Source organism: Xiphophorus couchianus, chromosome 4, assembly GCF_001444195.1.
Source record: "Xiphophorus couchianus chromosome 4, X_couchianus-1.0, whole genome shotgun sequence".
Lineage (NCBI taxonomy): Eukaryota > Metazoa > Chordata > Actinopteri > Cyprinodontiformes > Poeciliidae > Xiphophorus > Xiphophorus couchianus.
In genome coordinates, this window is record NC_040231.1 from 3,491,401 (window position 1) to 3,504,292 (window position 12,892).

At 37.5% G+C, this 12,892-nt stretch overlaps 1 protein-coding gene across 1 annotated transcript in view; it reads right to left on the minus strand.

Moving 5' to 3' along the window:
• The window catches only part of samd4a (sterile alpha motif domain containing 4A), a 54,520-nt gene that overhangs the window by 21,479 nt on the left and 20,149 nt on the right, over positions 1 to 12,892 (minus strand). Inside the window, exon 3 of the mRNA XM_028015487.1 lies at positions 4,241 to 4,843. Coding sequence (XP_027871288.1) covers positions 4,241 to 4,843 — 603 coding nt within the window. The remainder of the gene's footprint in view (positions 1 to 4,240; positions 4,844 to 12,892) is intronic.

A 12,892-nucleotide genomic window follows, 5' to 3' on the forward strand; every position in this document is an offset into this window, starting at 1 on the left:
GCTTGTATCCTCACCCTGTTTACAACAGTGCTGTGTAGGTTAGCTCTACTGTCTCGAACAGGCAGCCTATTGACTAATTTGAACACTGCTGCTACCTAGTGACCGGACGCTTGTTCATCAGTTAAGCACGAATAAAGACAATTATTCGTGCACCTCACCACGCCTCCCTGGGGAGCGCACCCCACACGTAATTCTTTGTTCACAAATATAAATCATTCTCACCGCTTGCTCAATGCGCCCCTTTGAAAGCACAAAGTCAAGTTATATCATAGAGCTGCAGAAGCAAAGCTAATGTGGTGAATTTTAAACTTGACTCCTAATTGATGAAAAATTGTGCAAAGAAACAAAATTCCTCACAGGGGTTAATGTAAATATCCATACAGGTCAGCCTGTGTCCAGTTTGAGTGACTTTAAAATACTGTTAGTTTATAAATCACTGAACGGCTTAGCACCACAATACATTAAAGATCTGCTGGTGCATCAACCTTCCAGACCCCTCAGGTTTTCTGGTTCTGGTTCTGCTCTGCATCCAGAAGCAGAACCAAACATGGAGATGCAGCATTCAGCTTCTATGCACCACAAATCTGGAATAAACTTCCAGAAAACTGCAAAACAGCCAAAACACAGAGTTCCTTTAAATCTAGACTAAAAACTCAGCTGTTTAGAGTTGCTATTGATACATAATCAATTAAACATTAATCAACAATCTGATCAATTGATGATTTTGATGATGGTAATTGACAAAATGTAATTTGTCTCTGGTTTCACAACAGGTGACAATTTTATGAGGGTTTTTTTAAAAAAATGTTTTATAATATAAAGCAATTTGAAATGCTTTTGGGTTTAAATTAGCTAATTGTTCACCGTTATGTTAGATTAGCTAATAGCAGCGGCAGCTAATCTACCTCAGCAATCACTTATTAAAAATGCCAAAATAAACATCAAGCCTGAAAACATAAAACTGTAACAGACTGAAAGTTCAGCTCTTTGCGTGGGAGATGTTTGTGTGTTTTTTGGGTGTTGAATCCTGATACATTAGTGGAGCTGTTGTCAGTCAGTTGCTATGACAACGAATCTGCGTAGCAGAGCTGACAGAGAGTGAGAAAAAAATAAGAATATGTTTTGAATATTTGAGTTTTTCAACAGTTTTTCTGCTTTATTTTTCCCATTGCTGTGGTTCACTGCACTAAATTAATACCTACATCTCCAGGTTTCATTTTCTTAACGCAGCAACGCAGCTATGCATCATGTAAAAGAATCGGATGTAAACTATAACATCCAACGATTCTGTTCGAATAAACTTGACTTTACTGAAGGTGAAGTCAGGGCTTGGTCTGGCAGATAATATAAAGATGAAAACATACATCTTTTCTACAAGTGTCCAAACCTGCAGACAGACAATCATGCACAGTGACAGATTTACAGCCTGTAAAAACAAAACAAAAAAACAATAAAAGACACCCTAGCATCCTGGAGACAACTCGAGGGGGTAAACAGGATAAAAACGGAGCCAAAGAGCTTTTTGTGTCGCCTCTCTGACTGGGTCGGCTGCCACCAACTCTCCAGTCTCTCCTCCTGAGTCCTATATGTGGTCCTCTTACTGTTGGCGCTATGTATAGGGCTTCATGAAGACCGTCCAAAATAGATGCCCAGCTAACATTTCAAGTTCCAGTCCCTAAATATTAGCTATTTTCTCTAAATACAGTCCGCCACAAAGGATGCCTTACAAGGGAACGGACGGCTGGTATGCACTGCTGTGGCTTGGACTAAAGCTGGTTGGTTAGATCAGAGTTTCTCAAACTTTTTCAGGTAGACGACCACTTAACTTGAAATTCCCCCGCAATAACACAACATCTTAATAACATCTTTTAACTCGTTCATTATCGTTTTCTTTGTTCAGTCAACTTGGGGCAATTTGAGCTATTTAAAGATTTTGAAAGTGTGGAGTCTTAACTTTCTGATGATGTCAAACACATAATTTAAAAAGAAGTCGAGTTGTGTGAATTAATATCATTTTTAGGCTACTTGTAATAGGGATGCACAATATATCAGCACCAACATCAGTATTGGCCGATTTTTTAGCATATTGGTATCGGTCCGATGAATAAAACTGGGTCAATATGAAGAATCAATATTTATTTTTTCTGGTGGAGTTTTTCCCTAGTAGTATTGAAATGGTAGTGAAATATATATAATATCAGTAGGTACCAGTTATCGACCGTAACGGTTGGATATCAATTCAGATATCGGATATCAATTACAGTGCATTCCTAATTTGTGATTCAGAAGCATAATTGTAAAAAAATAGACTTGATTTGATTTAGCAGAAACAAAAATCTTCTTCTGCACTATTAAAAATTATCTACCCATTACTATCAATATTTTGTTTATCTGCCAATTCAATCATTTTTAACTAAGTAAAAATAACAATAGCTGTTAACATGCAGGCAGACCATTGTAAACAAGTAAAGTCGTAAAAACGAAGAGCAACTCTCACCAACTGAGACTCGTTAACGGCATAAAGTCCTTCAAAAGAATCGAATCGCTCATAAACGTCACATCAGAAATGACTTAACTTCCTTCGATCATGTAAGTAACATGTAGGTGTTACATGTAAGTGATCCTGGCGTTATTTTCTTTCCACCGAAATCTTCAGTTTTTCTCTTTAGTGACCTGATTTTAAGCCACTTATCCATTATTATTTTTAAACACAATTCTGTGGTAAACTAAATGTACGTTTCGCAATTTGAGCTCATGTCACAGCAAATAAACAGCTGTTTACGTGCAGTACCTTGTGGACAGCTAGGGGGCACCACAGTTTGAGAAAGACTGGTCTAGGCGATGTGATGGGACAATAATCCAACACAATGCTGATAGATCAATCAGGTACTGGGTATTTTCCAATAATAATTGGTAAAAGTACTTGAAAAATACTTTATCCTAGTTGTTTTCTGCTCGCCAGCCAAACCAACATGGCAAACTCCAGTTTATCAGTTGTGAAATCCTGAGGTTTTCGTCCGGGTCCGAGGCGGCAAGAGGCCCAGAATCCAAGAGTGAGTCGGGTTTTAAATGCGCATTTATTTATAAACCCCCTCAGCTGTTTCTTTCATCTTCCAGAAAAAGAAAGGGAAAAAATCCACAGAGCCCTTGCATTCATGTCTGGAAATATCCTGCGCTGACCATAGTTATGCTGAATTTCAACAGCCCTTCCCTGCCGGTTTGTCGTCTTCATGTGGACGCCGTGTAGCTGCTGTGTGGGTTTGTTGAGGGAGCCGCTGGTCTGAACTGTCCAGAGTGTGTTTACTGTGCCGACTATTTCAGTTTGGTGTTTTGATTAAACTCCAGGAAGTTTCAAACCTCTGGAAGTGACTAAAAATAGGCAGAGTTGGGTAGTAATTAGTTACATTTACTCAATTACATTTACTTGAGTAAGCTTTTTGGGAAAAAAAATTATTTATAGAAGTATTTGTACTACACTGTACTTTTTAATTTTACTTGCATAATTATATTATGAGGCATCACTTGAGTAACATTTCTGGATTCTCAAAAACAAACAAACCAAAAATTCACAGACACACCTGCAGTTTTTGTTAATTTCATAAGTTTTATATTTAAAAAACTGAGCTGTAAGAAAATTATTTTGCTTGATTTTGTTTTTTTATATATATATAAATTATTGTCATTTTGATCCTTAAAATACCAAAACTTAGTTTTATATTTTGGTCAGTCCGACCATGTAATTTTTAAATATTAAATGTTTGATAATTTGATCAGTTGCTCAGAACTTGAGTAACCTTTTGGATGACTACTTTTTACTTTTACTTGAAAAAAAATATGTTGAAGTAATTTATGACTACGGAGTATTAATCAAGAAGCAAATTCAATAAACTATACTTTACCTGTCTCAATGTGAGCACTAAAATATACAGTTATTAAAAAATATGAGAATATTTGCGGTCCCAAACTGCCAGTAGAACTAATACTTTTTCATTAATATCAAGGAGTTACTTACTTAAATCAAGCCCTATATTCTGCTGAAAAGTTACTTGTCTTATTTCAAAGCATACTGATGAATTTGCACTAGAAATGAGACAAAAATACTTGGTATAAAGTTCTGTTTTTGCAGTGTATTAATGATTGTTTTTAATGTATATTTGGTGTTTGAACTATTAAAACAGGCAGTTATAGCGGGATTTTAGCTACTAGCAGGCGGTTCTGCTGAAAGCATGACTTTACTTACTAGTGTTGCTTCCTCCACCGGTTCCAACAGTGTTGATGGTTGTCGGCACCGAGGTTGATGGGTAGAGTAGGAGATGTCCGTTCTCACAGCCCTGCTGCTGGTGCCAGCCTCCGCCGATCCCGGAGTCCCGGGAGTTCTGCCAGCCGTTGAGGCGGTCATCGGAGCCGTAGCGCTGGTGGTGGTGGTGGTGCAGGTTGTACAGGTTCCCCGACGATGAAGAGTTTGTGGAAGACGAGGATCCCGACGAGGCGAGGGTGGACGGAGGCGTGGACTGGTGGTGGTGATGGTGCGGACCGGCGGCGGGAGGCGGCCTCTCCAGGGAGTCGCCCCGTGCGGCAGCCCTCTCCTCCAGGTGGTTCAGCCAGAGAGCCAGGGCGGCGCGGTCCTCCAGGGAGGTGGCCGGGTGGATGAGGGCGTAGGACAGCAGCTGGCGGGACTCCTCCAGGTGGTGGCCGTGCTCGATCGTGTGCGTCAGGATGCGCGGCAGCAGGCGCATGTATTCGCTCTTCGCCTCTGTGTTGCCCGGTTTGAGCAGAGGGAGGTGGGTGAGGACCAGAGAGATGATCCGCTCCTTAGGCTCGCCTTGCCACTGACTGATCAGACCTGTGACAAACAAAGAAACAAAAACTATAAGCTTCATGAAGCAGTGCTAAAAATACACAAGAAAGTTAAGTTTCAGGAAGGATTCAGTTGCGTTGGTCATATCTGTATTGAGTCAAAAATTAACAGCAATTGTTTGGGTTATTTAGCCTGATATATTTCAAAGTTTCACCACGTTATTCATTAATTTATAAATGCGACAGTTTCAAATTAAACCTTTAGTTAGATTTAAAACAGAAGACCCCACCATGATGTCAGCTTGCTGTACACATATTTAATTTCAAAACTAAATATTTTCCAGAATATTTAGAGTTAAATATTTAGCTCGCTATCTAGCTATTTAGCTTATAAACTGAAACTAGCCTGCTAACTAAATATTTGGCTAACAGCTAAATATTTAGGTTTCTATCTAGATATTTAGTCTATAAACTGAATGTTTAGCCTAAATATTATGTTTAGAAATCTAAATATTTAGTTTGGAACTTAATATTTAGTTTACAAACTGAATATTTAGCTTGGTAACTAAATATTTTTGGAGCTAAATATTTAGATTTCTATCTAGATATTTAGTTTATAAACTGAATGGTTAGCCTAAATATTATGTTTAGAAAACTAAATATTTACAGTAGTTTGGAACTTAATATTTAGTTTACAAACTGAATATTTAGCTTGGTAACTAAATATTTTTGGAGCTAAATATTTAACTTGCCAACTAAATATGTAGCCTACAAACTAAATATTTAACATGGAAGCAAGTTTCAAATTAATAGCTATAATTTGGGTTATTTAGCCTGCGTATTTAGCTAAAATGTGATAAAATGATGTTGGTGAAGAATATTTTTAAGTTGAAGATTCCAGAAACTCTTGAAGCCTTGAGGAGCAACTAGCACGATTCGACTCGTTGCCTTCATCAGGATGACGACCCATTGGTGCTTCAATATGTTTAGAGAAACCCAGACGGGAAGAAAAAGCTCCCATTTGGAGATGTGATTCATCGATGTAATTAGTAAACACCTGCACAGCTTTAAAATAGAAGACCTCACTATGATGTCAGGCCTACAGTCACCGATCCATTTAGATGTTTCGGTAAACACCGAGGTCCTGAAGGCTGGGCTGAACATAACCTGGAGGTCATGGAGCTCTATTGTTGTCTGTGAGCCGCTAGGATCAATTCCTGCCGCCTTGGGCCACAGCTATAGTTACCAGCAGGTCAGGTGGGCAGCTTCAGTCAGCCGAACAAATAAAGACGGGACATAAGAGGAAGCAGGAACACTTCACATCCTGCGGAAAGTCACCAGCTGTAAGCCGGACCTCATGGCTCTGGTCTTCATATCCAACAGTCAGAGTTGGACCCAGTCTGGGTACAATGTCTGGGTACAATGAAGTAGTGATACTTCAACATATTTTTACTCAAGTAAAAAGCAGCCAAGAAATTATTCAAGTAAGAGTAAAAAAAAGTATTTAGTAAAAAGTCTACTCAAGTAACAGATCAAATTATCAATCAATTAATATTTAAAAATGTCATCATCAGATGAACCAAAATATAAAGTTAAGTGAAAATTTTGTTATTTCAAGGACCAAAATGACAATAATTCTTGTCATTATAAAAATAACAAAATCAGGCAAAAAGAATTTTTCCAAATCAGTTTCTTACAATAATTTTTTTAAAACTTTAACAAAAACAGCAGGTGTGTGTCTGGTGAAGTTTTGGTTAAAACATGTTTGTTTTTCATTCAGTGGATAGAGAATCCAGATATTTTACTCAAGAGTAGAAATACTTCATAATAAAATTACTTAAGTAAAAGTAAAACGTACTAGCTCCACTTGCAGATAAATTCACTTATAAAAAGACATTTTACCATGTTCAAATTTACTAAAGTAACGTTCTGTTACTGCATAGTAAATAATAAAATGTTTATTTTCTTATTTAAAAAAAGGAATTGTCTTTTTATTTTATTTTAAAATGTTTTAATATTTTAATGTATTTCTAATGTCGTATGAAAATGCTTACATGTATAGATTTAAAAAATCTGTAACATGAACCAATTTTTTATCCGATTAATTGAGTAATCGTCAAAAATCTGATTAATCGTTATAATAATCGATTAATCGATGTTAGTTTCAATGAGTAGTATCAAGAATACTTTTGTTTTTCAGGGCTGAAAAACACATTTGAATATTTATTCTAACTCAATATTTATTCTGTGTGGAAATTTTTTTCACATCTTGGTTTTGTGGTCTGAACTGTCAAAAAGACAACAGCAACGCTCACTGGAAAAAAGGAGGAAAACGTTACAGCTTGAGGTTAGATTCAAAAAAGAAAAAAGAAAAAGAAAGCTCTCCTGTCGTAGAGTAGAGCAGACCCAGAGGCCCACATCTAGGAATGATGTAATACTGCGGACCAGGAAGCAGGAAAAGATGAGGTAAAGATAAGTAACAAAATATGGAATGGAAATAAATGGAATGAATTAAGCAGCAAGACGTGTAAACGGATCCAGGGAGTCACTGCGCCGCGCTCCAAGGGTGATGCAATCCCTCATTCCTCTGAGTGAAGCAATCCTGGGGCTATCTCAGAGCAGCAGTTGCTCCATGAATGAAACTCACGGTTGGAAAATACCAATTTGTTGCAGAAAAAGTGTAAACTAGAAAAACTAACTTCAAATGTAGAGCTGCTCCGCCAGTTTTTAAAATGTCAACTTAAACGGTGAAATGTAGCTGCTAAAAGTTTCTAAATCATCAAATCTGAGCTTCACAGCAATGAAAACGGGATGTGATCCCACATAGTTTGTGTTTAAAACAGAAATCCTACCTAAACAGGTCTGGGTTACAAACCAGGGCTGAAACGATTAATTGGATTAACTGTGATTAATCGATTATTGAAATAATCAGCAACTAACTTAGTAGTCGATTAATCGCTAACTGAAGTATACAGACTCAAGAAAGGCAATTTTCTGTAATTTGCTAAACAAAAAAAAAAACAGTCAGAGAAGTAATTAAGCCAAAATGTACAAAAATGTATTTATTTTACATCTAAGATGATAAACGTGCTGAGCTTTTCACATGTTTATATTAAAAGTATTTTTAGCTGCAGATGCATCCTTTGCTACAAGTGACAAAACGTTTACTGCAGGAATGTTGTGTTGTACTTTAGGCAATATGATGTTTATTTTCTTATTTAAAAAAGGAATTAAATCATTGTTTATTTGCATCTTCTGATATATTTCTAACATTGTATAAAAGGTGGTTAAGTGAAATACTTCCAGAATGTGACAATTTTTTATTTGATTAATCAAATAGGTAGAATAATCAATTACTAAAATAATCATTAGCTGCAGCCCTAGTATGTAACACATAAAAAGCTTTTAAAATGTCAGGACAAATCAGTTTTAGAAATAAATAGTAAAGATTTCCATAAAAGACTGTGGTATTTATTTTAAAAATAAAATAAAATCACATTTGTATTAACCAGTGATCTGAAACCCTACAGCTGTTTCAAGTTTATATCTGAGAGCATCAAGGATAGGATTAAAATGACCTAACAGACCCCACACTGCAAAAACACAAAATCTCACCAAGCGTTTTTGTCTCGTTTCTAGTGAAAATATCTTGAAATGAGAGAAAACTAACATATTTTTCAGCAAGATGTAGGAGCTTGTTTTATGTCAATAATTCCTTAATATTGATGAAAACGTTCTAATCCCATTGGCATATTTATAACAAGACAGCTTCTCATGTCACAAAAAATGAAAATACATCAATAAGTAAGAAGAGGATGGTTAAAAAACATAAACCTGAAGCTCAAGATGATACTTCATGTCTTTTTGACTGGATTTATAAGGGTTAAAAAGGTCACCAAGTCAAAGTGGAGCGGTTCACCTCACACTGACGGTGAACTAGCTTTCATCACTCAGTTCAAACCTAACACAGGTTAAAGGTCAACAGCTAACAGAAACATGTGCTATGTTGTCACATATGGATCTGGTTTTAATCAGCTCGGTTACAACGGTGGACAAATCTGGAGCATCACTTCAACACATTCAACAACTGCTATTAAAGGTGAGCCATTATGCTTCCTTGAACAGTTTGGGATAGGTCTGAGGGCGAAACAGAACATGTTTATTACATATTTTGACAAAATCATTCTTAAATAATGAGATTTTAGTTTGCTCAGTTCAGAATGGGGTGTTTTAGGGTGACCTGCTGATAAGCTGCTGATGGCCACGACTCCCCAACTCAACATTTTCACTCACACGTGAAAATGGCTACAAATATATGTGCAATAATACAACTGTACATATTTGAAAAGCAGAACTGGAGCCTCCTGCACAATCAGCAAGAATGCAGCAAGTGGTTTCTGGATGGTACACAGGAAAATTAGCCGTTTGATTGCTGAGTCATATTTGATTAGAGGGCACTGTTATCTAGCAACCCGAGTTCAACCCAGCCCGGTCACCTAGCAACCCAAGCAGAACTCCAGCACATTTGGTCAACTGGTCTTACCGCTGGGTGCGCTATATTCAGCAAAAACACAAAGTCCTATCAAGTATTTTTGGTCTAGTTTTAGTCCAAATATCTTAATATACTTGAAATAGGACAAAACTAACTCACAAGTAACTTTTTAGCAAAATATTGTTTAAAAGTTTTGTTTTATAAAATAAAACAAGCGCGTTTTATCGATCAAAACATATTAGTTCTACTGGCAGATTATTTCACGTCTAACGCAACATTTTTCCCATGTTATAAGAGAAATAATCTCTCAGTGGAGCAAGTACTATTTCCTAAAAGCACTTTGAATCGCCATGTTGCTGAAAATATGCTGTATAAAAAAGTTACCTCACCTAATTACCTTAATTTCCTCAATATTTAGGAATTAGTGACTTAAAACAAACTCATACTCACTGACAAGTTACTTGTAAGTCAGTGCACTTGAAATAAAACCAAACTAAGATATCTGCACAAGAAACAAATAGACAAAAATACTTTGCAGTGTTAAAACCAACTGACCAAAGTTCTGCTTGGGTTGCTAGGTAACCGGCTGGGCATTGCTGGGGTTGCTAGGTTAATGTTCCAGAGGACATTTTCCAGACAAGAAAAAACATTAATTTATTCCCTAAAAAAACAACACCTGGGCATGAACGTGAATGTTTCATTCTGCTCTCTCTTCATCCAACTATGCAGAATGGACGGTTAAAGCAGTAGTATTGCTTATTTTAAACGTTACTCTAGAAGTAGTGCAACATAAGTGCAATCCCCTTAGCCCACTCTTGGTCTGTGTCGCACATAAATCTATCCCCCTGGGAACTTAACTTGCTTCAGTGAATTTTGCCTAACAGGTCCCGTTTAACACGAATAAAAATCACAGTTCAAATTCAGAACTTCAGGCTGGCGACAGGTAAACAGTAGAAGGTGAATCACACCAGATTCACTGAGAGGAACCGCTAAAAGAACCAGTGAAACCTCAGACAGGGAGTCATCTGTTGAGGGGCTGACGCAGCAGCTCCCCGCTGGCGCAGAGAGCACGCCACCCTGGCCGATCGCTGCCCTTTGACGCCATCAGTGGCACTGAAACAAGAGCGGCGCATTCAACACAGCTCCGCCGCCCTGTGACTAATCCCTCGTCGGTTTCCCTCGGGTCAAACCCGCCACCTTTTGCGCCACAAGCTGGCCGTCTGAAAGCGCAACACAAACAGAAAGCAGGCAGACAGACGGGAAAGTCGTCTGAGTCACTCCAGCCGAGGAGGTTCGAGTGTCCTGGTGTACGGGAGACCATGGATGGATGGATTTCAGCAACAAAAGTTTTGTTCTGGTCTAATTTGGTGAAAATGGAGCTTGATTTACTGCTCCAACTAGATTCTAGCTCTGACCTGTGGATCATCACAGATAACAACTACCGTAGATCATGAATACAAGTGGACGTTGTATTCAAGATACAGTTATACTTCTTTCTTAAGGTAGAACTGATGTTCTTAATATATTAGGATTTTTTGTCTAGTTTCTAGTGCAAATATCTTATTACACTTGAAATAAGAGAAAACTAACTTACAAATAACGTTTCAGCAAGATATAGGAGGCTGTTTTAAGTCAATAATTTCTTAATATTAAGAACATTTAGTTCCACTGGCAGTTTATATCACTTAACACAATTAATGTCTGCTTTATTTTATTTATTCTATTTATTAATGCATTTATTTTTACCTTCTTTAGACATTATCCATCCATCTATAAATACAGTTGTATTACTAATCATATCTTAGTTATGTTTCTGTCCTTATAAATTTTGTTTGATTTATTAATATTTTATTTATTTAGTCTTACAGCAAAGACTAAATAAGTACAACACTTTCCGAAGAGCCAGAGCAGATTGTTACTGCAGATTGTTACTGCCCCCCGGCCCCCCTTGAGAACTTTTTTGGAGCCGCCCCTGCTGCATCATCTTCCCAACTGACAAAACGAGTGATTGAAAACAGTTATGAGAGATTTCCTCATCTGGATGAGATTTATCGTAATCTGTATCTGCTTACTAAAAACAGTCGTCCATCTTTCAGCCAGAAACGGCAACAAAAGCGAGTGAAAATCTCATTAAATAGTGGAAATCAAATTAAATCTCCAAGTAACCCGAGTCTGTTGCAAGCACATTTAACCCTGACCCGGATCCGGTCCGCTTGTCCTTTCATTTCGGACTCTGATCACGAGAAACGAGGGACGGCGGTGGAAACAATGTGATTGTTTGAACTCGTTTGTTACACACTGATGCAAACAAAAACAAACCCGAATGGACAGCGAAACACACACACACACACACACACACACACACACACACACACAACAAGCCAAACTGGTGGAGACACATGATTCCGCTCATGCTAAATATAGACGAGTCGACAGCGTGCAAAGCCACAACAAGGCAGACTGTGCTACAGATAAGACAGCGGTCAGAGACTGGACAATGACGCAGCAGCTTCACCGATTCTGTGATCCACACTCAAATATCCTCGCCTGATTTGGCTTACGGGACATTCTTCCGTCACATTACAGCTTTTATGCACCTAAAAATCAACCTCATATCTCTATCAGCAAAGCTAACCTTTCTCATGTTGAGTCAACATCGTATTTGACACACAGGTCAGCAAATAGCGCAAAAACGGAGACTATAAAAAAAACTGTAAACAAGTCAGTTTAGTTTGGAGTGAGGATGCAAACAATGATCGATTAATGATTTATTTGAGTAAAATTTGTTCCAATTGATTAGCTAACGTCTGCTTGACCTACTTTTCGAGTTGTGGTTTGGCGGCCGTTCAGCAGAGGGCGTCGCTGGTCGCCGTTAAAGCGGCGAGCCGTTGTACGAGAAACAAAGATGGCGGCGGGGGGCACGCCTGAAGAGAACCGGTCCAAACGGAGTCCGGTGTGGGATGCAAAATGCTTTTTCTGCGGTTCAGTTCAGAAATATAAACACTCGACAAGCTCCTTAAGTTCCATCTTTTTCTTTCTAGTCAGAAAAGGTGTTTTATTTTATTAATAGGTCTTAAGTTTAAAAATGTGAGAAAACCACAACGTTCTGTTTATTCAGTCAGTATTCACTACAACTGACTCAAAATAATGTTAAACTGTAGTGATTAAGCATATGTCTTTATGGAAAAACGATAAGTTCATGCAAGAGAAAACACGTTTTTAAGAAAATGGCCGCTTACTAATTAACTTTAGATAACATGCATCCGTAATTCTGATCATAATGACTAAAAAAAATAGCATTAGTCTCCAGTCTCTTCTCACCTCAAATTAATTAAATAATTTTGGTCTCTTAGAGCCACATAACCACCTCAGTGCTAAAACTAGATTATAATACTGTATAAAACACAAAATCTTTCCAAGTATTGTTGTCTAGTTTATAGTCCAAATATCTTAGCACACTTGAAATAAGACAAAACTGACTTAAAAGTAACTTTTCAGCAAAATATAGGAGCCTATTTTTAGTAAATAATTCTTGAATATTGAGGAAAACATATATATTCTTTTAGCATTTAAAAAAGTTTGAGTGAAAACAATATGCCAGAG